Source organism: Bos mutus, chromosome 12 (genome assembly GCF_027580195.1).
Source record: "Bos mutus isolate GX-2022 chromosome 12, NWIPB_WYAK_1.1, whole genome shotgun sequence".
NCBI lineage: Eukaryota > Metazoa > Chordata > Mammalia > Artiodactyla > Bovidae > Bos > Bos mutus.
The window spans coordinates 71,047,270-71,073,243 of NC_091628.1; the positions used below are offsets into that span (position 1 = coordinate 71,047,270).

At 51.8% G+C, this 25,974-nt stretch overlaps 1 protein-coding gene across 1 annotated transcript in view; it reads left to right on the forward strand.

Moving 5' to 3' along the window:
- The first annotated feature begins 7,606 nt into the window (after window positions 1-7,606).
- Window positions 7,607-25,974, forward strand: part of TUBGCP3 (tubulin gamma complex component 3) — a 36,631-nt gene continuing 18,263 nt past the window's right edge. The window contains exons 1-11 of the mRNA XM_005904637.3: window positions 7,607-7,804; window positions 12,996-13,103; window positions 14,784-14,851; window positions 18,982-19,059; window positions 20,412-20,629; window positions 21,784-21,956; window positions 22,663-22,781; window positions 23,343-23,468; window positions 24,269-24,337; window positions 24,650-24,782; window positions 25,259-25,425. Coding sequence (XP_005904699.1) covers window positions 7,729-7,804; window positions 12,996-13,103; window positions 14,784-14,851; window positions 18,982-19,059; window positions 20,412-20,629; window positions 21,784-21,956; window positions 22,663-22,781; window positions 23,343-23,468; window positions 24,269-24,337; window positions 24,650-24,782; window positions 25,259-25,425 — 1,335 coding nt within the window. The 5' untranslated portion in view covers window positions 7,607-7,728. The remainder of the gene's footprint in view (window positions 7,805-12,995; window positions 13,104-14,783; window positions 14,852-18,981; window positions 19,060-20,411; window positions 20,630-21,783; window positions 21,957-22,662; window positions 22,782-23,342; window positions 23,469-24,268; window positions 24,338-24,649; window positions 24,783-25,258; window positions 25,426-25,974) is intronic.

A 25,974-nucleotide genomic window follows, 5' to 3' on the forward strand; every position in this document is an offset into this window, starting at 1 on the left:
GAAGAGCAAGACCCATTACGGCCTGGCACTAGCCCTTGACTTTTGACCCACAAGGAGCCTTTCTGCACGTATGTAGTGTCTCTTTTGTCCCAACAAGGGCGGAGCGGCGATCCCTTGAGCCTTCACTCACACGGGGTTTTGCGCTTCTTTGCCGTCGCCGTGACTACTGCCGTGACCCCTTGAGCCTTCACTCACACAGGGTTTCGCCCTTCTTTGCCGTCGCCATGACCACTGCCGTGACCGCCACCGTAACGTGCTCACAGAAGACACACGCTGGCGTTTGCCCTGTTTCTGTTGTGACTTCCGCCTCGGAGGGCGAGCAGGAGGCTGACTGTAAATGCTTCAGCTGGAGCCCACCTATCTCTTGTCTCAGAAAACGCTGGTAGCTCTAAGTATCCAGCCTGAAGCCCACTTGGTGCCCCGACAAATGCAAACGGGAATCCAATCTGGAGCCCATCTACTCCCTAAGTCAAGCCTACTGATGGTGCCTGGGGTGATGGAATAGGGCGGAGGGCAAGGGGGACAGGCAGGAGCCACTGTTACCTTCAACCTGACCCGAGACGTGTGTCCGGCCCCCAACCCTGGAGGCAGGTTCCAGGTCTCAAAGACCAGTGGCCAGCACCCTGTGCCGACCTCAGGCCAGACACCGCCCAGCTCCCAGGACAGCCTCTCCACTGCACACCTCCACCTTCTTCACGCCTCATGACAGCTCTTCTTATACTTGGGGAATCTCGAAAAAGTTGTTCAAACCTTCTATCAACGGAATCAACGTATTCCCAGTCACCCCCAGACAACAGAGTGAACAGTTCACCAGATGGTGGATGAACTGGGATGTTCACATTGGTAAACGCACGGTCAAATGGGTAGGGATGAGGGCAGGATGGAATTTTGTATCCAAAAAAGGATGTTTCATCCCTGTTCGGAGAAGGCAATGGCACCCCACTCCAGTACTCTTGCCTGGAAAATCCCACTGACGGAGGAGCCTCGTGGGCTGCAGTCCGTGGGGTCGCAAAGAGTCGGACACCACTGAGCGACTTCACTTTGACTTTTCACTTTCATGCATTGGAGAAGGAAATGGCAACACACTCCAGTGCTCTTGCCTGGACAATCCCAGGGATGGTGGAGCCTGGTGGGCTGCCATTTATGGGGTCGCACAGAGTCGGAAATGACTGAAGTGACTTAGCAGCAGCAGCAGCAGCAAGATCCCTGTTATGAAAAGTCATTTATTTTCTTTTAAAAGTGTTTTAAAATTAATTTAAAATATGTTTAAAATCAAAGAAGCAACATCCTGGTTGAACATCATATTTAAAAAACGTGATATGCTTCAAACACTGTAAATATAGAGAAAGAAGATCAAAGAACACAGGCAAAAACAATGCTGGAAAACAGTGTGGGTGGAGGATTTTTGCTTCCCAAGCTGGGCTGAGAAGGAAAGTTAGGACTCAGTCCTGGTGCTGCGTATAGTAAAGCCATGTCAGGTGTCAGCCTGTGAAGACCGAGGCCAAGGTTTCAAACGTTCGAGAAGAAGCATAACATACTCACAAAACAAGATAACAGAAAGGACAGCGTCTCAAAAGACTTCTTGACTTCTAAAGTAATTTATCCGTCTACTTACAAGGGCTGGATGACAAGTTCCTGAAATATGTGCGTCTTCAAAGCCTAATTGGAATTTCTCTCTGTTGATCTGATGTCAGAACAGCAAATCATTATGTCTTGAAAAAGAAAAGTGAATATTAATTGAAAAGTTCATTGGAATTTGAAAGACTGTTCACTAGTTTTAGTCAATCAATCACTAACAATCTTTATAATGATGGAGTTGTGTACCGAAAGCTCGGTAATCACAAAGCTTTCCTTGGAGGTGGCTTGAATGCGTTTTTCCGACCATGTCGAGTGTGACATGAAAGACAGAAAATGAGAGAATTTTAAATCTGGCCCAGGTCAAGGGGAAGGTAGAGCACCTCGTCACATGGCGATGAAGGGAAGTTGAGTAGCCAGGCGTGGAAACCGTCTCCCACAGGACTCAGCCTCAGATAAGGGAAAATGAGGCAGCGGCATATGGCCACAGAACTCACCGTCTCCTCGCAACATCCATCACCCTGAAGCACTGGGCCAACATAAACTCTGGACTTCATTAATCGCTTCATTAATTGTGCCCTGCCCTAATGCAGGTAGATAGGGCTTCTTTGATGATGCAGTGGATAAGAATCCACCTGCCAACGCAGGGGACGTGGCTTTGATCCACAGTCTGGGAAGATGCCACACGCCTTGGAAGGACCACAGCCTTGTGTGACAAGCGCTGCGGCAGCCCTGCTCTGGAGCCCGCCTGCCATGACTCCCGAGCCTGCGTGCCGTAGCCACTGAGGTCTTTGCCCCGGAGCCTGTGCTCCGCGGCAAGGGAAGGCCCTGCAGTGAGGAGCGGCCCCATCCACCGCAATGAGAGAGGAGCCCACACAGAGCAACAGGGATCCAGCACAGCCCCAAATGACCAAATTAAAAAGGTTCGTAACAGGGGAGACTGTGTGCCTGGGGCGGATGGGGGTGTGAGCGCTTCTACTCAACTTTCTCTAAGTCTACAATGACGCTAAAACCCACTGTCTACTCGTTATCTTTTAGGAACTCACAGCCTCGTGGGAATGTCAAAGGGCCCAGGAGTCGCCTGAGAGGGCTCCCGGGACCAAGGCTGAAACAGTCCGAGCAAGAAGATGGGTGGTGCGTGATCGGATGCTGAGTACCCACAAGCACATACCGACGTAAGTGCATCGTTGAATGAACAAACAAGTGGGGGAGAATAAACTAATCTCCACGCAGAAGAAACTTAAAGAATCTGCGTGAATATTTCATGCTGAGGGGAGGGGACCACAGCGCCCTCCTCCCTGCGGCCGGGCTACACGGTGACGGCCTCCCAAAGAGCAAGAAAGAGAGAAGCAACCAACGCCGCCGAGGGCGGCCGACCGAAGTCCACAGCAGCAGGGGGACACCCCGATGAACTGCAGCCTACAGGCTGCAGTTAGGACTGTGCCTGGCCTCTGTGGACTCAGCGCATTTATGTTTAAGCCATTTGTGACCAATTTTGGTTTCAACATACCTTCTTAAAACGTTTCCTCATTCCTCCTGTTCTGTGTTCACTTTTCTTTCTTATTTTTAACGGATGATTTTATTTTTTTTTCTGTTCTATATTCTACTGTGCTGCTGCTAAGTCACTTCAGTCATGTCCGACTCTGTGTGACCCCATAGACGGCAGCCCACCAGGCTCCCCCGTCCCTGGGATTCTCCAGGCAAGAACACTGGAGTGGGTTGCCATTTCCTTCTCCAATGCATGAAAGTGAAAAGTGAAAGGGAAGTCGCTCAGTCGTGTCTGACTCTTAGCGACCCTATGGACTACAGCCTACCAGGCTCCTCCATCCATGGGATTTTCCAGGCAAGAATACTGGAGTGGGGTGCCATTGCCTTCTCCGATATTCTACTGTATCACCTGTCTAGAGCGAGGGAAAGAGCTTGAGTTATTTTAAGGGACTGGCTCGCATGAGTGTGGGCTGGCAAGTCCACAGTCTGCAGGGTGGGCTGCAGGCTGGGAAACCAGAGAAGAGTTGGTGTTGCAGCTTGAGTCTGAAGGCTGCCTGCTGGCAGACTCCCACCTCCAGGAGGGTCAGACTTTTGGTCTACTCAGGCCTTCAACTGATCAGATGCGGCCCATCCATACCATTTACTCAGAGGCCACTATTTCCATGTAAATCTCATCCCCCAAACCCTCTCTCAGAAACACCTAGAACAGTGTTTGACCACACATCTGGGCACCACAGCCCAGTCAAGGTGACACGAAACCCACCCTCACAGCATGAAGATCCTGGTGGGGCTGCCACTTGTACCAAGTGGGCCCCCAGCTCTGGGCTAAGCTTGGGCTGCAGTGTAACGCTGTCGACTCACCTGGTGAGCCACAGCTTTTCGCCGGAGCCTGCCCCTTCTGGGCCCTCCGCTGACGGCCGGCAGCCGCCCTGCACGGGGGGCACACCCTCCCAGCTCCCGTTGTGTGGTGGGCCTGGAAGAGCCCTGGTGAGACCACGGGCGCATGTGTCTCCCTGGAGACGTCGCTTCTTCAGGAGCGAGCGCTTGCCAACTTGTGGTCCATCTCCGGTTGATTCCGCGTGCCATGTCTTGGTTCATTTGGGCAATTTTGTCCAGTTTCACACTTTTTTTTTTGGTGGAAATGAGTTACTTGCATCCTCACCCATCACTTCTGTAAGTCCCACTGGCTTCATGTACTCTGAGGGCCCGTCCTCAGGCACACACGCAGTTACAGGTGTGTCTTCCCAATGAACTGACCCTTTCAGCAGCACAAGACGTCCTTCTCTGTCTCTCGACACTCCTTGTCTCCAAGTGTATTCCGCTGCTGCTAAGTCACTTCAGTCGTGTTCGACTCTGTGCGACCCCACAGACGGCAGCCCACCAGGCTCCACCGTCCCTGGGATTCTCCAGGCAAGAACACTGGAACGGGTTGCCATTTCCTTCTACAATGCATGAAAGTGAAAAGTGAAAGTGAAGTCACTCAGTTGAGTCCGACCCTCAGCGACTCCATGGACTGCAGCCTTCCAGGCTCCTCCGTCATGGGATTTTCCAGGCAAGAGCACTGGAGTGGGCGCCACTGCCTTCTCCGCACCTGATGTTAATGTGACAACTCCAGCCTTGCTACGCTTGCTGTTTTCATGGTATATCTCTCCTCTGCTCATTTACTGCCAACCAGTGTATGTCTTTGTATTAAAATAGGTCCTCACATAGCCTGTGATTAAATCCTGCTTTTTCCTTCCCTCATTCCGGCGGTCTCAGCCTTTTGACAGGGCGTTTCACCCACTCACAAGCGTGCTGCAGTCACTAGTGTGCTTGGGCTGGATTTATGAAGAGTTCTGAACGTCTTTCTGTTTCCCTCTATGATTTTTGTTTGTCCACTCTCTCATTCCTTCTTCTGGATGATTTGAGTCTTTTTGAATTCTGCTTTATTTGCCACTGAGAAGAGCAATCCTGGTTCTTTAGCAAATCAAGGAAAGGCCAGACTCTGCACACACACGAGGAGGGGGATCTTGCTGTGTTGAGGAAGGTTCAGGTGGTTTGGGTTTTCACGTTTTATTCAAACATCTCCATCCCAGATCTTGGGGTCCACTTCTTCTTAATTAGCTGCTGCTGCTGCTGCTAAGTCGCTTCAGTAGTGTCCGACTCTGTGCGACCCCATAGAGGGCAGCCCACCAGGCTCCCCCATCCCTGGGATTCTCCAGGCAAGAAGCAATCTACCCTTAATAGGAGAGACTTGGTAGGACTGTGTATTCAACTCACACCATAATCTACAACTCAAACAATCAGGATTGGAGTCTGGTCCTCAGTTCTGATGACTCCACAGGTACAGAATAAGAGATTTCTTCTAGGGCTGTTACTGGGGCTCTCTGGTTTTGTCCATGACTGCACCTCTAGCTAGAAATGCAAGGCCCCAGCTTTCCGCAGCACAGCCCACACCACACGGTCTCTCTGCAGTCATCACCACCACAGCAAACCCCCATCACAGTGGCTGCTGAAATCGCCAATGTCTTGTCATCAGCTAGGTCTTTGTCCCAAGAAGCCACACAGTCATCTAAGCCTTTTCGGTGGTCCCAAGGCCGGCCCCCTCTCCCACTGCTGTGTGATTAGTTATCTGGGGCTGGGGGCCTTGCTGTCGTTGTTCAATAGCTAAGTCTTGTCTGACTCAAAGTGTTGGAACCTCAGCTGGGGATGGGGAGGAGCCAACACTGCTTTTATAAGAAGCTAGAAAGGACTGTCATCTGGTCCCATCACTTCATGGGAAATAGATGGGGAAACAGCGGAAACAGTGTCAGACTTTATTTTTTTGGGCTCCAAAGTCACTGCAGATGGTGACTGCAGCCATGAAATTAAAAGACGCTTACTCCTTGGAAGGAAAGTTATGACCAACCTAGATAGCATATTGAAAAGCAGAGACATTACTTTGCCAACAAAGGTTCGTCTAGTCAAAGCTATGGTTTTTCCAGTGGTCATGTATGGATGTGACAGTTGGACTGTGAAGAAGGCTGAGCGCCGAAGAATTGATGCTTTTGAACTGTGGTGTTGGAGAAGACTCTTGAGAGTCCCTTGGACTGCAAGGAGATCCAACCAGTCCATTCTGAAGGAGATCAGCCCTAGGATTTCTTTGGAAGTGAGAGAGTCATTTGCTAGGCAGGTTGATAAGGAGTCTAGGGGTCCCCAAGGAGAGAGGGGTCTGGAATTGTCAAGGAGAAAGAAAGGACAAACTTTTTTTTCTTTCTCCACATTCCTTAGGATTATATAACAATAATGTATCCTGCCTAAGGACAGTCTTTGGATTAAACCTTCTGTTATCTTAAAATGTAAATTATGGGAGTAGACCTGGTCTTTACAAAGATGTATCCTGCCTGAGGACAGTGTTATCTTAAAATATAAGTTATGGGAGTAAGTCTGATGAGGTCTTTACAACCTCCAGACATTCTTTGGATTATATAACTTCATTGTTAACACTAGCAAGCGGGTACTCTTTCTGCCCTCTTCTGATGCCTATGTCAGAAGCTTTCTCTATCTCCTTTATACTTTAATAAAACTTCATTACACAAAAGCTCTGAGCGATCAAGCCTTGTCTCTGGCCCCGGATTGAATTCTTCTCCTCTGGGGGCCAAGAATCCCGGTGTCTTCGTGTGATTCAACAAGAACCTTTCAGAAGGAATGATGCTAAAGCTGAAACTCCAGTACTTTGGCCACCTCATTCGAAGAGTTGACTCATTGGAAAAGACTCTGATGCTGGGAGGGATTGGGGGCAGGAGGAGAAGAGGACGACAGAGGATGAGATGGCTGGATGGCATCACTGACTCGATGGACGTGAGTCTGGGTGAACTCTGGGAGTTGGTGATGGACAGGGAGGCCTGGCCTACTGCGATTCATGGGGTCGCAAAGAGTCTGACACAACTGAGTGACTGAACTGAACTGAACTGAAGAAAGGACTGATGCTGAAGCTGAAGCTCCAATACTTTGGCCACCTGATTCGAAGAACTGACTCATTTGAAAAGCCCCTGATGCTGTGAAAGATTGAAGGCAGGAGGAGAAGGGGAAGACAGAGGATGAGATGGTTGAATGGCATCACAACTCAACGGACATGAGTCAAGCTCCGGGAGTGGGTGGTGGACAGGGAGGCCTGGCGTGCTGCGGTCCATGGGTCACAGAGTTGACACGACTGAGCGACCGAAAAATAACAAGACCCTGGGGCAGGTGCGGATGCTCAGCCAGTGTAGAAAATCATAACACCCTCGTGCTTCCATAAACGGGCTTCTTCCACCCAAAATGAAAGTAGAACCCAAAATGAAAGTAGAACCAAAGACCTTGTAAAATCGGCGTGCCCTGTGAAGGCGCTCCTGGGCGCCCAGCGCTCCCTGCAGGTTCAAGCCCTCTGCCGGACGTGTTTGGGGGCGTCTGAGCACCGTGTGCGTGAGCGGCTGCCGCGCCTGCAGCCGGAACTCTTCCGCCGTGGCCGCAGTGCTCGGGGGGAACTCTGAGGCCTGCGCCCCTGCGGCCCCTGCGCGCCCGGAAGAAGCGGGGCATTGTGGGAGGGGCGCGCGTTTCGGCGGGTTCCGTTAAAATGGCGCCCTTCTTGCCGGCGCTGCCTGCGGGGCCTTAGCCGGTGGGGGAGCCGGGAGCCCGCGGGGCCGGCGCGGGCAGCCCCGGGCGAGGATGGCGACCCCGGACCAGAAGTCGCCCAACGTCCTGCTGCAGAGCCTGTGCTGCCGGATCCTGGGCAGGAGCGAAGGTAGCGGGACTGCGGGCGGCTGCGCTGCGCCCCTGGGCTCTCAGGGTCGGGGCGGCCGGGCCGGCTGAGTCACGGCGGCCCCGGGCGCGTCCGCCACCTCAGGCCGCGGGGCCGGGCGCGCGCCCCCGCGCTTCTCCGGCCGCCCGGGCCGCGCGCGGCGCCTCCTGACGGGGGCGAGGAGCGGGTCCCGGGTGACGCGGAGGCCCGCCCGCGGCCTCGGTCCCCGCAGTGCGGGCCGAGGGGCACCCGGGATGAGCGCCGTGCGGCCCCGGGCCCGCGAGGCGTCACTGCCCGCCGGTCCTGCGCTTGTGGCGGGAGGGGGCGACGGCGCGGCCTTGTGAGGGCCCTGCGGGCGCTGGAGCGCTGGGTTATTTGTCCCCTAAGCACCAGCGTGGGCAAGAGAGTCTGCAGGTTTTGCAGGAAGACGTGAAGCAGAACCGGAGCGTTGGGACGGCCCCTGGTCCTCCCGGGACTCTTGAATTGGCCCGCGCGACTTGTCTGGCGGTCTGTGATAGCCTCAGGGGCGGACGCTGGCTGTTTCGGTTCAGCCCATGCGGTGACCCTGACTCCACACAGCTCTCGCTCGTTTGTGAAGCTTCTCTCTGCCGCTCTGTTCTCTAAGAAGCCTGGGCTTCTCCCACCTGCAGGCACTGCGCGAGGTGGCGGAGGTGCAGAAGGGGGAGGCAGGGCCGCCTCCTTCCTGTTGGCCGTGGAGGGGAGCCTCCAAGATCAGCGCGCGCACAGTGCTGAGTAGTGGGGTGCCTGGGGAAAAAGCAGGCAGGGCAAACGGCTGTTGAGGGAAAGCTAAGGAAACTCGAACGCAGACCCGAGTGCAGACGGGGGGTCCCCGGCACCCCTGGGCCAAGGTCTTGAGGCGGGTGGGGGCCTGGCTGTCTCGTCTTTTGCCCCCAGCTCTTCTGCGCTCTGAATCGCCTTTCTGATTTGACACCCGGATCTCCCAGACCTGAGGATACCCGTAGACACCAGGGAACTGACTCTGGTGGTCGGGATTCAGTCAGGTTTCACTGGGGTTTGCTTTGAACCAGCGGGCCCTCGGTTTTCCCAGAGTGAAGCCACACGCCCGTGCGTTACCGTGGTCACAGCTCGACTGTGACGCTCACGGTGCCCATCGTGTTTCTCAGAATACTTTTTTTTAACATTTGAGGATCCTGTCGATTGACTTAGCTTCACCCATTCTAGGAGGTTGAAAAACTTCTTTTCAGAAAGTTCTGCACCACCCTCTCATTTAGAATTTTGTCTAAATTAAGAGTAAATAGGCTCCTGTACACCTTAAACTTACAGAGTGATACACGTCAGTTACAATTCTACAAAATTAGAAGGAAAAAAAAGTAAATAACCTATGAGATCCTCTCAGAATAAAATATAAAATCCACTAAAATGATGCTCTCTTTTCTCCGTTCTGGGCAACTAGGATTGCCAAACAGTTGTATTCATGTTTCCAAATTACGCTTCTGTCCACTGAAGAATTTGTAAGTCTTTAATCGCTTCCCTTGTTCTGTTCTAATTTGTTCTACCTCATGAGTAAAGAAGCAGTGCTAATTGCTGCCTTTACAGGGTTTGAAGTTTTAAAAGAGTTTCATTAGTGGGTGTTTTGTTTGTTCACAAAGTAGAACATTTGATTAACTGCTTCGTTCTCTAGTGATGTTACAAACAACTGGCCTTCGGCTTTTGTGATATGCTTTTTTAATACTATGGAACTGAAGCATTATAGACACTTGTTACTTTTTATGTGAATTTCATATGAATCATTTTTTCGTATTTTTAAAAATTTGTAGTTGGCCTCAACAAACCTTCAGAAGCCAAGCCCTGAGCTCTAACGGTGCTTGACATTTTTTATAAAGTTAGTGTAACCATTATTTCCCACCTTTTCCTGCTTATAACACGTGTGGGTTTGCTGGAAACACCCAGGGCCAGCCAGTGACAGGGGAGGTCTCAGCACCCCTGAGCCTGCCCTGGAGAACACTGTACTTCCTATCACATCTTTGGATAGCCAGTGTTTCCGTTTTTGGAAACACTGTCCTTGAGGTCGCGTCGCCTCCCCTCTGCCAGAGGCAACATTCCTTTTCTCACTTTGCAGTCCTGTCTAGTCGGAGATTAAGGAGAAGAGCAGGAGTTTCTGTTAAGTGTTTAAGTGCGAATGCTTAGGTGGGACTACAGTCCCCTGCACAGTGCGGTCAGACGATGACCTGACCTGGAAGCCCTGTGTGAGGGTCGTGTGAGCCCCGTGCGGGCAGGGATGGGCGTTGTCTTGGTAGCTCATGGGCCGCAAGTGGTGTTGCTGTGGGTTTTTTGATTTTTGAAGATGGTGAAGAGCTCTTGATGAAGTTCCAAATAAAGAATAGTCTTACTCTTGGGGAAATGAATGTGTATTAGATATACATTAAAATGTGTCATGTATTATTAAAATGTTCACTAAATGTTGATTAACGGGTATGTTACTCTTTAAAGCTTTAGGCTTCATTTGAAAATTGTACTTAATGGGCTTGTTATTTTAAATGAATTAGTATTTAAAAATAATCTTGGTTTACATTTCTAATACAGTATAAATAGATAGATGTAACCCCCATAAATAAAAACTTCCAGGGGTCCTCAATCTTAGAAGTATAAAGGGGGCTTGGACTGAAAAGTTTGGGAACCACAAACCTAGAGCAGTGTTTTGGTTTTGTTTTGAGTACTGCTTTTCAGCTAGCTGTGTGATCAGAATGGCCTGTGGTCCCATGAGAAGCTGATGTGGTGCTGCTGCTCTGGGGAGAGGAGCTGGTGGCCAGACAGTGGTGGCGGGGAAGCCTCCCCGTGCCCGCTGGTGGCCTTTCCACTGTGAATCCTCTCAGTGTGGCGCTTGCTCCGAACAAGTCCATGCGCCCCATCTGCTGAGACTGTGGTGTCTGGCACACAGGCATTCTGACCTGCATCTGGGCTGGGGATTGGTTTAAGAAAAAGCTGATGGATTTTCCAAATGTTTTATCATTAACAGGAAAGACAGACTGGAAGCGTGGCTGGCGGACAGACAGGGGAACTGCAGCGTGGCTGTGGAGGTGGGAGGGACATGCGAGACACATGGACATGTGGAGAGGGTGTGAAGATGGGGGTGTGCCTCTGGTACGGAGGAGGCCTGGATTTGTGGTGGGAGAAAATTCAGAGCTTATGAAACTCTTAGACTGGGATTTTTGTCTGACATGCCTGAGCATTTTGTTAACGAACTGTTTGTAGAACTCAGGATCCTGGTAGTCAAAATAATTTTTAACTAAAATAGTTACACAGCTCTCCTTTTAAATACGTGATTTCACTGACCCTTTTAATATTTATAAAATTAAAGTATTCTTGATGTAGGAAATTGTTTGCGTGTGGAGCAGCGTGAGGAGGAAAATCCCCCTTGAGCCCGTGACCCCACGGGAGCATTCCGCGTTCCTCCCTTTTGCTCTTCCCTCCGCGCGTCTCCCCGTGTCCGAGGAAGACTCCGTGCGTGTGTGCGCGTGTGTGCGCGCTCGCGCGTGCTGCTGTGGGGGCGGGGCGGCGCCCTGAGGAGCTGGGGGGAGGTCGAGGGTCTCAGTGAACGTGAGCGAGTCCTCGCTGGTGCTGTGAGCCGGGCTGGGGGCTGGCAGGGGCGAGGGGCGGGTTTGCGGCCGCCGTGGCTGGAGGGCGTTCGCTCCAGGGGCAGGAGGAGGAGTCGCCTGCTCCTCAGGAGACGCGCTGTGACGGGCTGGAGGCTGTGGCGTGGTCGTGGAGGGACATGCTGGAAGAAGCCGAGTCGGCAGGTGTAGGGAGAGAGCAAATTAGCCGAGATGGCGGTGGTCAGGCCCTCTCGCCCACGTGCTGTAAATCCCGGTTGTGTAACAGCCGGGATCCCCTACAGCACTGCGTGTCTCGATGGACCGCTAGGCCGCAGGCCGCGTGCGGCCTGTAAGCTCCACCTGCCGCACCCTGGGGGCGGCTGCCTTGTGGCTGTGTCCGCTCGGTCAGCCACGAGAGAACACAGTGAACCTGCAGCGAGGGCTGCGGAGCCCGTCTGTAGTTCCCGCGGCTCCTTCCGTCGTCTTCATCTTCCCCGATCCCGCCTCCACTCCCCGGGTTCAACCAACAGTGAGACACGGCGGACAGCAGGGTTTACTGATCACCGTGTTTTCTTTGCTCTCGTAGCTTTATGCCTTCAATCTCCCTTTTTCTCAGTTTAGTGGGGTTTCTGAAGGGCGTGGCAACACGCATCTGTGTTTAAGCCGTCCTCTTATCTGGAATGGCACACGTGATCAAAAGTTACTGCCCCTGTTGGCAGCTTGTGGCCACTCCTGGTGTGTGTGTGTGTGTGTGTGAATGCACACGTAAGCCCTGCTCTGCTGCTACTGTGGTGTGTGTGAATGTATGTGTGTGTGTAAGCCCTGCTCTGCAGGTACCATGGTGTCTGTGTATGAGTGTGTGAGTAAGCCCTGCTCTGCAGGTACCGTGGTGTGTGTGTGTGTGTACGCACGCACGTGTGAGTAAGCCCTGGTCCACAGGTACCATGGTGTGTGTATGTGTGTGCATGAGTGTGTGAGTAAGCCCTGCTCTGCAGGTACCATGGTTTATGTGTGTGTACGCACGTGTGAGTAAGTCCTGCTCTGCAGGTACTGTGGGGTGTGTGTGTGTATGCACATACATGTGAGTAAGCCCTGCTCCACAGGTACCGTGGTGTGTGTGTGTGTGTATGTGTGTGCATGCACGTGTGTGTAAGCCCTGCTCCGCAGGTACCGTGGTGTGTGTATGTGTGTGCACGCATGTGTGAGTAAGCCCTGCTCTGCAGGTACCATGGTGTATGTGTATGTGTGTGCATGAATGTGTGAGTAAGCCCTGCTCCGCAGGTACCGTGGTGTGTGTGTGTGCACGCGTGTGTGAGTAAGCCCTGCTCTGCAGGTGCCGTGGTGTGGCTGGGGCTTTGCCTGCTCCTTAGGATTATCTGTCCAGTTGGTTTTCTGGCCCCGAGCAGCTTTCAGAGCTGGTGGCATGTCACGTCTTTCTTTGCCCATAAAACTCTGTTTAGCCCTTCATCCTGTTGCCTTGTGGCCCTTCGGTCCAATCAGGTAGGGCCTGGGGCAGGTGGGAGGTGGCGCCCAGCGCGCTGTCTTGAAGGAGCGGGAGCTTCAGGTGATCACCGCTGAACCTGACTGGCCATAACTTGCGTCCTCTGTTTACCTTCCAGCTGATGTGGCCCAGCAGTTCCAGTATGCCGTGCGCGTCATTGGCAGCAACTTTGCCCCAACTGTTGAAAGAGATGAATTTCTAGTAGCTGAAAAAATCAAGAAGGAACGTATGTATTTTTCTTAAGTGTTACCTCGTGTTGCATTGTTAAATTTGTCAAAGCTTAAGAATATGTACGTGCATCCAGATATGTATCTGTATATTTCTGTATGTACATATTAATGTAGGGATGGCTCAGTTCTTTCACTAGAACGTGGGGGGAGGGGTTGTTTTAAATACTGTTTCAACAACACAATTTGGGTTAAGAATGTGAGGAAGATGAGAAGACTTAATATCACTTGCTGCTTCTCTTGTGATTCACGGTTTTAATCTTGCACGCCTTTTGAGCAGATAACCTAGCATATTATCTTGGCATTTAAACAGCCATGTGAGTTGAGTACCATGTCTGTTGATTGTTGCCATCCAGACTTCCAGTGCTTTGGAACTTTCTGTTGAACATTTTCTGAGATGGTACCGAAGCTCTCCTACACCTTGTCACCTTAGAGAAGAAAGCTGTCCATGTGTTAGCACCTGGTTATGAATGGGTCTCTGACTATGTGTTCTTGGAGAGGCTTTGAGGACCAGGACCCCCTGTGAGAGCTGCTCCTGTCCTGGTCAGAGGGTCTTATTCTCTCATCGCCAGGTCCCCTTTCCTTATAGTTTCCGGGACTTAGGAGCGGGTCCCAGCTGCCCGGGACGCAGCCTTGGCCAGTGCGTTCTCCCTGCGGGCCTGGCTGTTGCAGGTGGTAACGATGCCTTCTAGGAGGAGGTTTCCACGGCACGGTTTCTACCCGCTCCGGCTGTTGCATTATTAACTATGTTTGGCTGGCGTCTGCTCGGATGTCCTGTTTCAGAGCTGAGTGCTGTGGCAGCTGGGGGTGGGAGTGAGGCCCTGGCATGTGAGGGTGGGGCCTGGTGGGGCTTGGTGAGCCATGCAGGACTGAGGTGGTTCAGATCTTGGGGTGACCTAGCGTGTAGCTGTGTGTGAGGTGGGGGTGGTAAGCTGCTTGTCCTGCTGTGAACATGCACTTTCCTTTCTTGTCTGCAGAACTGAACCTGAGAACACTGTAGCTCCTTCTTGATCTCTGATGCTTAGCACATTTTGGATACTAGTGAGAACCCCGATACTGGGTGTGTTCACAGACCGTTTGCTTTGCAGATGCACAGATCCAGGCCCCTGGTGGGCACGTTACACGCGCTGGGAGCAGCTGAAAATAGTCTGTCTTCAGAGTTAAAGGCCTGGCAGCCATGCTGTCGAGTGGGTCCTGAGGATCTGTTTTCAGGAAGGAAATTGTAACCATGTGCAGATTATTCTTCTGCGTGTTCTCTGTGGTTTGAAGCAAGGCTTGCTGTGTAGACACAGTGCTCTTCCTTTGCCAGTTACCTGCTGGTGTCCACAGCTGTTTGGGGCCCCTGCCCGAGTGCCCGACCCTGATGTGGGCCCCGGCTGCCTCTGTCAGCTGACTAACCTGGTGGCACTCTGCCTCACTGGATAGAAATGATGGGGTTTTCAAAGATTCTGTTACTTTAGCTAATGTTCACGTAAATTCTTTGATTCCAGCCTAATTGTGTCAATATTTTACAAATTTCGTTTTTTTGATGACTTGATGAAATTCCTGAAACGGAAGTGACTGGTTGCTCTGACTCTTCAGCTCAGGAGTGCCTGCAGACGTCAGTTACCTGCTGCTGTGGGGATAGTGTCGTGGGAGTGAACTTCGTGTCACTAACACGCTCATCTCCGGCCTTTCAGTGACCCGGCAGAGGCGAGAAGCGGACGCGGCGCTGTTCTCAGAGCTCCACAGGAAGCTGCACTCGCAGGTACCTCGTGCGGGATGTGGAGGAGTGGCTGCTCTGCGAGGCCGTGCTCCGTCTCGTGGAGGATCACGGAGCCTGTCTGGTGCTGCCAGGATCAGAGCTCACAGTCCTCTCCAGTCCTCTCTGCTTCGTCTGTTGTGCCCTCACAATAAGCGTAGCCTTGTTTGCTGACCGTTTTGGTTCCTTAATGCACTTGGGTTTAGTTGGATTCATTGCTTTAAGTTTATTTTTCATCTTTGATAATGTATATGAAGTTACGAAACAGGAACTTTTTTGTATGGTCATTTTTAGGCAGATAGTTTCAAACTGTTGTATCATTTGCTTTTCCTAAAATTTTCTGTATTTTTAAAAGCAGCTCCATCTGTACATTGAAAATTACTAGGGTCTGCCTATCAGATGTCATATCCCAGGGTGCTCATAAGCCTTACCAAGTCTGCAGTGTGAGAGACCTGTGTTCGATCCCTGGGTTGGAAGATCCCCTGGAGAAGGGAATGGCTCACCCACTCCAGTTTTCTGGCCTGGAGAATTCCATGGACTGTATAGTCCATGGGGTTGCAGAGTCAGACACGACTGAGCAACTTTCACTTTCAAGATCCTGAACGGGAGATTAATCAGTGAAAGCTGTCGTGTCTGATAGCATTGGCCCTTCTGTGATCACACATTTGGGTGGTTTGATTTGAACGGTTGCTTTCCACAGTTCAGTTTGGAACCCTGAATGCTTATTCCTGAAATAGTCATGTTTTAAATAGTAGCCGACTTCCTGGGGCTGGGAAACCCGTTGGGCTCGGGGCTGAAGGGGGACGGGAGGCGTCAGGGAGCCGCGGGCCTGCTCCTCCTTGTTGCTGAAAGTCTGGTTTTCCGAAACTGCAGTTGTGGTTGCTGTTGCATCCTCTCTCCTGCCCGTCAGGGCCTCTGATCAGGGCATCCGTGGAAACTAATGGGATCTCTGTGACAACCATGCACGAAACCTGGGGTGACTGCTGACTTCTGAATGCTTCAGGACCTGGGTTTCCCAGGAATGCCTGATGCCAAGACCCACATCTTAGACTTTAGAATTATTTTCTTTTTGTCTAATATTCTTTTGTTATGGCCTAAGAAATGGTGTAGCCATCATGGTCAACAAAAGAGTCCAAAATGCAGTACTTGGATGCAATCTCAAAAACAACAGAATGATCTCTGTTCGTTTCCAAGGCAAACCATTCAATATCACAGTAATCCAAGTCTATGCCCCAACTAGTAACGCTGAAGAAGCTGAAGTTGAACGGTTCTATGAAGACCTACAAGACCTTTTAGAACTAACACCCAAAAAAGATGCCCTTTTCATTATAGGGGACTGGAATGCAAAAGTAGGAAGTCAAGAAACACCTGGAGTAACAGGCAAATTTGGCCTTGGAATACGGAATGAAGCAGGGCAAAGACTAATAGAGTTTTGCCAAGAGAACACACTGGTCATAGCAAACACCCTCTTCCAACAACACAAGAGAAGACTCTACACATGGACATCACCAGATAGTCAACACCGAAATCAGATTGATTATATTCTTTGCAGCCAAAGATGGAGAAGCTCTATATAGTCAACAAAAACAAGACCAGGAGCTGACTGTGGCTCAGATCATGAACTCCTTATTGCCAAATTCAGACTGAAATTGAAGAAAGTAGGGAAAACCACTAGACCATTCAGGTATGACCTAAATCAAATCCCTTATGATTATACAGTGGAAGTGAGAAATAGATTTAAGGGATTAGATCTGATAGATAAAGTGCCTGATGAACTATGGACGGAGGTTCATGACATTGTACAGGAGACAGGGATCAAGACCATCCCCAAGAAAAAGAAATGCAAAAAAGCAAAATGGCTGTCTGAGGAGGCCTTACATATAGCTGTGAAAAGAAGCGAAAAGTAAAGGAGAAAAGGAAAGGTATAAGCATCTGAATGCAGAGTTCCAAAGAATAGCAAGAAGAGATGAGAAAGCTTTCCTCAGTGATCAATGAAAAGAAATAGAGGAAAACAACAGAATGGGAAAGACTAGAGATCTCTTCAAGAAAATTAGAGATACCAAGGGAACATTTCATGCAAAGATGGGCTCAATAAAGGATAGAAATGGTAGGGACCTAACAGAAGCAGAAGATATTAAGAAAAGGTGGCAAGAATACACAGAAGAACTGTACAAAAAAGAGCTTCACAACCAAGATAATCATGACGGTGTGATCACTCACCTAGAGCCAGACATCCTGGAATGTGAAGTCAAGTAGGCCTTAGAAAGCATCACTATGAACAAAGCTAGCAGAGGTGATGGAATTCCAGTTGAGCTATTTCAAATCCTGAAAGATGATGCTGTGAAAATGCTGCACTCAATATGCCAGCAAATTTGGAAAACTCAGCAGTGGCCACAGGACTGGAAAAGGTCAGTTTTCATTCCGATCCCAAAGAAAGGCAATGCCAAAGAATTCTCAAACTACCACACAATTACACTCATCTCACATGCTGGTAAAGTAATGCTCAAAATTCTCCAAGCCAGGCTTCAGCAATACGTGAACCGTGAACTTCCAGATGTTCAAGCCGGTTTTAGAAAAGGCAGAGGAACCAGAGATCAAATTGCCAACATCTGCTGCATCATGGAAAAAGCAAGAGAGTTCCAGAAAAACATCTATTTCTGCTTTATTGACTATGCCAAAGCCTTTGACTGTGGATCACAATAAATTGTAGAAAATTCTGAAACAGATGGGAATACCAGACCACCTGATCTGCCTCTTGAGAAATTTGTATGCAGGTCAGGAAGCAACAGTTAGAACTGGACATGGAACAACAGACTGGTTCCAAATAGGAAAAGGAGTACATCAGGGCTATATATTATCACCCTGTTTATTTAACTTATATGCAGAGTACATTATGAGAAACGCTGGGCTAGAAGAAGCACAAGCTGGAATCAAGATTGCCGGGAGAAATATCAATAACCTCAGATATGCAGATGACACCACCCTTATGGCAGAAAGTGAAGAGGAACTCAAAAGCCTCTTGATGAAAGTGAAAGTGGAGGGTGAAAAAGTTGGCTTAAAGCTCAGCATTCAGAAAACGAAGATCATGGCATCTGGTCCCATCACTTCATGGGAAATAGATGGGGAAACAGTGCAAACAGTGTCAGGCTTTATTTTTCTGGGCTCCAAAATCACTGCAGGTGGTGATTGCAGCCATGAAATTAAAAGACGCTTGCCCCTTGGAAGAAAAGTTATGACCAACCTAGATAGCATATTGAAAAGCAGAGACATTACTTTGCCAACAAAGGTCTGTCTAGTCAAGTCTATGGTTTTTCCATTGGTCATGTATGGATGTGAGAGTTGGACTGTGAAGAAGGCTGGGCACCAAAGAATTGATGCTTTTGAACTGTGGTGTTGGAGAAGACTCTTGCGAGTCCCTTGGACTTCAAGGAGATCCAACCAGTCCATTCTGAAGGAGATCAGCCCTGGGATTTCTTTGGAAGGAATGACGCTAAAGCTGAAACTCCAGTACTTTGGCCACCTCATGCGAAGAGTTGACTCATTAGAAAAGACTCTGATGCTGGGAGGGATTGGGGGCAGGAGGAGAAGGGAACGACAGAGGATGAGATGGCTGGATGGCATCTGTGACTCGGTGGACGTGAGTCTGAGTGAACTCTGGGAGTTGGTGATGGACAGGGAGGCCTGGCGTGCTGCGATTCATGGGGTCGAAAAGAGTCGGACACGACTGAGCGACTGAACTGAACTGAAGTCAGGCTTAATGTAGGGGAGGTGTTCACACATTTTATGATGGCACTATTCTGATAATCGCTGTGTTTGGGAAGCTGGCTCTTGAGAGGGTTATTTCAGGGAGGACATGCCGTGCGTCGGGAATAGGGTAATCTAAAAGCTTGTGCACTTCGGGACTTGGGCTTAGATTTCACGGGTTAAAGCCTCCCAGGGGCTTGAGCTCTGAGAACGTTCTTGCCTGCTGATGCAGCACTGTGCGGTGCCTGAAAAAGGGTGCGTTTTGGCGCCATGTCGCCAGGTGGGTTTTAAAGTGCGTGTCTATTTTGGGAAATTAGGATAACTTAGGAGAGGGGAAGGTGAAGCTGCGGAGTAGCACAACATTTTCCTTGTAATGTTTTCTTTCTCAACAGGGAGTTTTGAAAAACAAGTGGTCAGTTCTCTACCTCTTGCTCAGCCTCAGTGAAGATCCGCGCAGGCAGCCTGGCAAGGTGAGCTCTGTTTCACATCGTGGTGCTGTCTGAAGGCACGGTGTCTATTGGGACAGTTGTGCCAATTTTTGATCGGAATTGGCTTCTGTACTTAAGAAAATAATATTAGAAAAGGAAAAAACTTGTCTAGGTGTCTAGGCGGCTATGAGGGTCAAGAGGTTTTTTTTTTTTTTCTTTATTTTTAAGGGCGTTTTTAGTCATTGTGCTGTGTTCCCTTAAGGTGTCTTTGAGAATCATGTTATAATGTTACTTCAAATACTGCCTCTGGTTAGGTAGAGCAGAGCTATCGGTGCTCACATTTTTGCTGTGTACAGTTGCTGTTAGCCTCGCTTCGTTGTTCTTTGAGTCAGAAGAGCTTTTAGGGTTTTCTTTTGTTTTCAGATGCCATGATGAGCATTAATTACTGTTACATCCTGAAAAGCGCATTGTCTGTGGGTTCAGGTTTTGACCTGTGCAGTGTTTTGAAGGTGTGATTGGGCAGCTGCCTGAGTCCCCGAGGGTCTGGTATAACAAGGTGCCCCACTCCAGAAATCTGAGAGCTTAGGAGGTTGGAGAGCATGCGCAAAGGAGTCAGGTTTACCTGGAAAGCCACAGCCTTGAGTAACGAGCCTTCTTTCCTTATATAACAACGCCAGACTTTAAAGCTATTTTGAGTAATTGTTTGACTTTTAGTTTGCATAGGTTCTGAATAGAGTGTTTAGTTATCAGACCATGTGGGCTTGGGAAGATCCTCTGGAGAAGGAAATGGCAACCTACTCCAGTACTCTTGCCTGGAAAATCCATGGACGGAGGAGCGTTGTAGGCTATAGTCCTTGGGGTCGCAAAGAGTCGGACACGACTGAGTGACTTCACGTCCACTTTCACTTTCAGGTGGGAGTCTTGGGATTCAGGAAGCTTTCTAAAACTTTTATTGGTTCAAGCACACTTCAGAAATACGACTAATTTACCGTTTAATGAGTTCAGCACATCTTTATCGTGCTTTGCAGGTGCCGCGTTTGTTTGCTTTTTTGTAGGTTGAAGGTTTGTGGCAAATGTGCCTTGTCGGGGGATGGTTGCCATTTTAAGCGGGAAGGTGTTTAAGACGTGTGTGTTGCTTTAGAGGCTTGCTGCTGTGTCCGCTCAGCAGACGGAGTGTAGCGTAAGCATGACCTGCAGGTGCACTGGGAAGGCGGACGTTCGCGTGACCTGCTCTGTCGTTGGCTTTCCGGAGCCGGTCTGGACTCTGTCTGAGGTCTGCCTGTGCGACTCCAGGCAGAGAAACGCAGCCAAAGGGAGATGGAGTGTGAGTTGTCTTGTTGGCTGGGGAGAGTCATGTGATTCTGTACCTGCATTCGTGATGTGCTTATTTTCAGGTCTCCAACTATGCCACGCTGTTCGCTCAGGCGTTACCACGCGATGCCCACTCCACGCCCTACTACTACGCCCGGCCTCAGACCCTGCCCCTGAACTACCAGGAGCGCAGCGCCCCGTTGGCCCAGAGCTCGGGCAGCCTGGGGAGCAGCGGCATCAGCAGCACCGGCGTGCACACCCTCAACGGCCCGACCCCGCCGCCCCCGTCCCTGCTGCCGGGGTAAGCGGGCAGCCGCGTGGGGCCTCCGCTGCGGAGGCGGGAGCGGCCTGGCTCTCAGCCCGGCGTTCAGTCTTCAGAGCCTCGTGCGTGTCTGGGGTGTCTCGGCCCTGGGTCCGATGTGCTCTGTGGTGGGAGTCAGCCGTCTAAGCATGCCCTCTGGGCTGCTCTCGTCTGCGTTGACGGTCAGGTCGGCCGCCTCCTGACCTGGTAACGCACGTGCTGCGGCAGGGCCGGCTCGCAGCGAGGTGTGCGGTGCCTTCGTTGCGGGAACTGGGTGTAGGCTTGCGCAGCCGCCATCAGACGATGTTTTCCACGTGAGCGTAATCCGACAATATTTCTGTCATTGTATTAGTCAAGTGAAATTTTATTAAAGATACTGGAAAATAGAATGTGTGTGCAGACACAGGGATTATATACAGAGTCTAGGATTTTAGAAAGACAGCATCATATACCCCAAAATTTAATCTCAGACTCATATTCTGGCTGAAAGGGTCTGGCTGAAACAGACTTTCTTATTTTCACCTTTAATATAAGTAGTTGAAATAATTATTGTCATGATACTGACGAAAGCTGTATAGAGAACTGTGAACTAAAGTGGTCTTTTAGACTTTTGCTTAAATTTAGAACTATACGCAAAACCATAGTTTGATTTAGTGTCTCCCTTGCCGGGGGTGGGCTGTTCCTGGGTCCTTTCGGAACCCCCTGGTGGGCCGCCGCGTTCTGAGGCGGGTGGGCCTCTCCCTGCGGTTGACGTTGCTGTGTGTTTCACGCGGACTGCAGATCACACTGTCTGTTTGCATCAAGTGCTGTGAAGGCTGAGAGAGAGGACAGGGCAGCGGGCAGTGCCATTGGTTTTTACTCAACAAACGTGGGTGGGTTTCCAGGGTAAAGTCAGCAGTGAACCCTAGAGTCTGAGCTGGGAATGTATGTGGGTGTTTGCAGGCAGAGCCGGGTTGGCCTGTGATAGCGCCAGGAGGGCTGTGCAGGAGGCGGGAGGAGCCGGGGGGCTGTGGTCGGGGAGGGACGGCCGCGTGGGTCTCAGGCTCACACGGGCCAGTGGCTCACGTGGTGACTCAGGAGGCGTGTCTGCAGCGTCTCAGTGACCTCTGTGACTAGCCCGGTGTGCGGACCCAGCAGGCCCCTCCTCTTTTCAGACAGTCTCACCTGGGCCCGGGGACGGGCGACTGTCTCCGGCAGCAGCTGGGCGCCCGTCTGGCGTGGACGTTGACTGCAAGCCAGCCTTCCTTACAAACCACTACCTCCAAAGGTGTCCCCAGCGCGGCTTCCCGCAGCATGACGCGGCCGCGGAGAGACGGGGATGCGGGCGGTGAGTGAGGACGGGCTCCGGGTTCTCCAGGGTTTGCAGCCGAGACTGCCCCATGCGCCGCGTGCCGCGTGGGGGTGCCTGTGCTCAGGGGCCTTGGCGCCCAGCCCCGCCCGTGCTCAGGACTGCCGGGCGCGGCCCTGGGTGTGCACCCTCCTCCCCGACGACAGGCCAGGCCGGCCTTTTTACCTGGTGTTTGTGGAGGGTCGCCCGTGCTGGCGGCCGCCCCGAGGGCCCCCAGCTGTGCTCGGACAGGGCCTCTCCCACTGGAACCTCGCCTCTATCTGGGCCTTGTCTTCTTGTGATATTGGGTGACAGTACGTTCTGAGCTGGCCTTTGTCCAGGGTTTGCGGGGCTCATAAGCCTTTGCTCTGGTGGGGGTGGGGCCAGGCTCACGAGCCTGCTGTGTAGTCGGTCAGTCTTCTAACACCGTGTGAAATGGTCACCCATGCCTCTGGGACTGATTTGTGCTGCTCCTAGGTCATACGTTAGACTCCCACAGATTGCTTTGTCTTTTTAAAAAAGACTTGGAAGACAAACTATATGATCTCCATATGCTTTTCAGAAAATCCTTTTTTTTTAAAAAAATATAACTTCATATTCTTTTTCATCTTAAACTCATTTAGCTTTTAAATTTTGTTCTGGTTACAAATATATTACCTAAAACGAATTGTGTCGTGCAGTTCACCGTACGGAAACCATGTTACAGGTGCCGTGGAGGTCACCGAGGCAGCCCTTGTCAGAGACATCCTGTACGTCTTCCAGGGCATAGACGGCAGGAACATCAAGATGAGCAGCGCTGACAACTGTTACAAGGTGGAGGGAAAGGTACGGTCCCCGGACCCGCTGCAGCCCTCCCGAGCCGGGCGGCTGTCCCCAGGGCCGGGCGGGAGCTGCTGCTCCGTGACGCGGGTGGTCTGCAGGCGGGGGTCCTGGCCCCTGTGTGCACCTCCTCCCTCCTGTGATGCTGGTGCCAGGGCTACCTGACGGACTGCTATCCTGGCATCCGTGCCCTGTCATGGGTCCCCTGTGAGGCGCTCCTGCCCGGTTTTGCTTCCTCTGGAGCCTGCCTTTCTCACAGTCCTTCTGTTGACGGTCCGTCCTTCTGCGTCTCTGGCTGTGACTTGGGCGGCTGACGTTGCAGACAGACCTTGCCGCGCTGGGCCCTCCTGGGCGGTGGGCCTCCAGCCTGACGCTGCCTGCGACAGGGTGCCATCTGTGTCCCGGTCTCACTGTCCTCACTTCGGGGACGCTGTTAGTGATCTTCAAGTTTCCTGTGTTGAAGCCTAAGAATTAGAAACACGAGAGTACAAGTGGTTGGAAAGAAGTAACAATTAAGATTCCAGCGGTAAACGTATTTTTTAAACTGTTGACGTGTTTGCTTTTTAGGCAAACCTGAACAAATCCTTGAGGGATACGGCTATGAGGCTGGCCGAGTTGGGGTGGCTGCACAATAAAATCAGAAAGTACACGGACCAGAGAAGCCTGGACCGCTCGTTTGGACTTGTCGGCCAGGTGTGTTCTTGGGAACTTGGGTGGCGCTCACCTCAGGACGCGCTTCATGTCCTTAGAACCTCATGTGACGTCATCCTGAGGCGGGTTCCTTTTCCATGAAGCAGGTTTGATATGATACACTGTGTCAGCCACAGTCCTCTCAGGAAAAATAGAAAACATGGTAAATATTGACACAGGTAACCAAACAGGAAAGTTGTTTAATGAATATTTAGGAACACTGACCTGTCCGAGTCACTTTACGTATTTTAATGATTTCCCTTTGACCTAAAATTCTCTCAGTTAAAAAATAAATTTGTTTAATTGAAGGGTAATTGATTTACAGTGTTGTGTTTCAAGTATATATAAAGGGATTCGGTTATATACATGTGTTAAGTTGCTTGTGTTGTGTCCGACTCAGCGTGACCCCATGGACAGTAGCCCACCAGGCTGCTCTGTCCATGGGATTCTCCAGGCAAGCACACTGGAGTGGGCTGCCGTCCCCTCCCCCGGGGTCTTCCTGCTGTGCTGCTCACCTGAGGCTAACATAGCCAGGTTACAGGTGCGGCTAAAATACAGCATCAGGGTCTAAAGGAGTCACCCCTCAGGTTAGGAGCAAGGCGCCGCGTCTCTGCTGCGCTCCCGCAAACCCAGTGCTGAGACGACCCCCGACCCCGTTAGTGTGTGGTGGCGGCTCACCTGCACGAGCGCGTGGACAGAAGCAGGCTCGTCTCGGCCTGAGCTGTGCCTCAGAGAGCCGGCCTGCGCAGGTGTGTGGTGGCTGTCCCGAGCGCGGCGACCACGTCCGGCCTCTTTCTCCACAGAGCTTCTGCGCGGCCTTGCACCAGGAACTCAAGGAGTACTACCGGTTACTCTCCGTTCTGCACTCCCAGGTAAGCCCTTGTTTCTATTTCATCACGATCTGAGATGTTACAAAATTCCACTCTCCACAGTTCCTACACTTCCTCCTACGTTAATCGTAAGATTTGGCGGTCTGTGGGGTGTCCTGGAGTCAGCTTGCGGCTCACTTTCAGGGTCCTGTCCCCCTGAGGCAGACCGCCTGTGTCCTGAAGGAGCTGTCCTCCCCCAGAGGCCCTCTGCCTCGTTGACGTGAGGCTTGCCCCTTCCCCCGGACTTGACTCGGGTCGAGACGTGACTGAGCTCCTGGTGGCTGCACGCAGGCGCTCTTCGCTCCTGTTTTGCAGCTGCAGTTGGAGGACGATCAGGGTGTGAATTTGGGCTTCGAGAGCAGCTTGACGCTCCGGCGCCTCCTGGTGTGGACCTACGACCCCAAGATAAGACTGAAGACCCTGGCGGCCCTGGTGGATCACTGCCAAGGTCGCTCTGCTCGGATTTAAGGCAGCTCTAGGGAGTATCCCTGAGGCTTGCCTCTGTGTCTGCCCTTTATGCGTAACAGCCATAAGGCTGCTACCAAAGACAGACGGATAGACTTGGGCTTCCGGGGGGAACAACCCCTGGGCCAGGATTTACACCCGTGGCGCTCAGGACTTCCCTGAGATGAAGTGGGGGAGGGGGTCTGGTCCCCTGAGGCCCCCAGGTCACGGGCTCGTCGGAGCTGCCCTCACTCCGCGGCCTCTCCTAGGCGCCCCCGCCCCCACCCCAGGTCTGGCTCAGCAGCCGTGTCCTACGCCCCCGTGCGTGTCTGCCTGGGCCTCTCCCGCCCCCGTCTGGGTCTCGGCGCTCTGCTCAGCGTGCGTGCTCTCCTGGCCGGGAACCCCTTGCCCTCTTCTCCTCACTTTGTCTCTGCGTCTCGGCCTCAGCGTTTGTGTTCACTGTGGCTTCTGTGTCCCCAGGAAGGAAGGGAGGCGAGCTGGCCTCGGCCGTCCACGCCTACACCAAGACGGGGGACCCGTCCATGCGGTCCCTGGTACAGCACATCCTCAGCCTGGTGTCGCACCCCGTCCTGAGCTTCCTGTACCGCTGGATCTACGACGGCGAGCTAGAGGACACGCACCACGAGGTGAGGAGGCGGCTCCTCAGGGAGGCGGGGCGCCGGGCACACCCCGAGGTGAGGCGGGCCTTCGGTGTCTCCTCGGAGCAGCCGGGCGCCGGGCCCATCCTGCGGTGTCTCCTCAGAGCAGTGGGGCGCCAGGCGCACCCACGGGCCAGCCTGTCCTCCCGACACCGCATCGAGCAGAGCTGTGTGTGCTTGGTGGGAAATGGTTCTCCCCGTAACTCAGGAGCCTGGACCACGTCCCTGCTTCTCAGCGCGCTGGTGGCAGAGCTGGGGTCTGGGTGTCCTGCGTCCTGGTCTGTCCTGGAGGCAGGCATTGTGAGTTCTGATGCTTCGCGTGGTTACTGGTTAGCTGAGCCAGGCCATTTATATGTGTATTTGTATTCTGCACGTTGAAACACGCTTAGTTCTGCTAGAAAGCAGCATATTTGTCTGAAAGTCACTGTTACTCAGAGTCGTCCAGTGAAACCACAGGCTCCTGACCAGAAGTAGAGAGGGCTCCCCGCTCGACCTTGTCACTGCGTTATGTTAGTAAAGAAGGGGACTAAGTGGAAG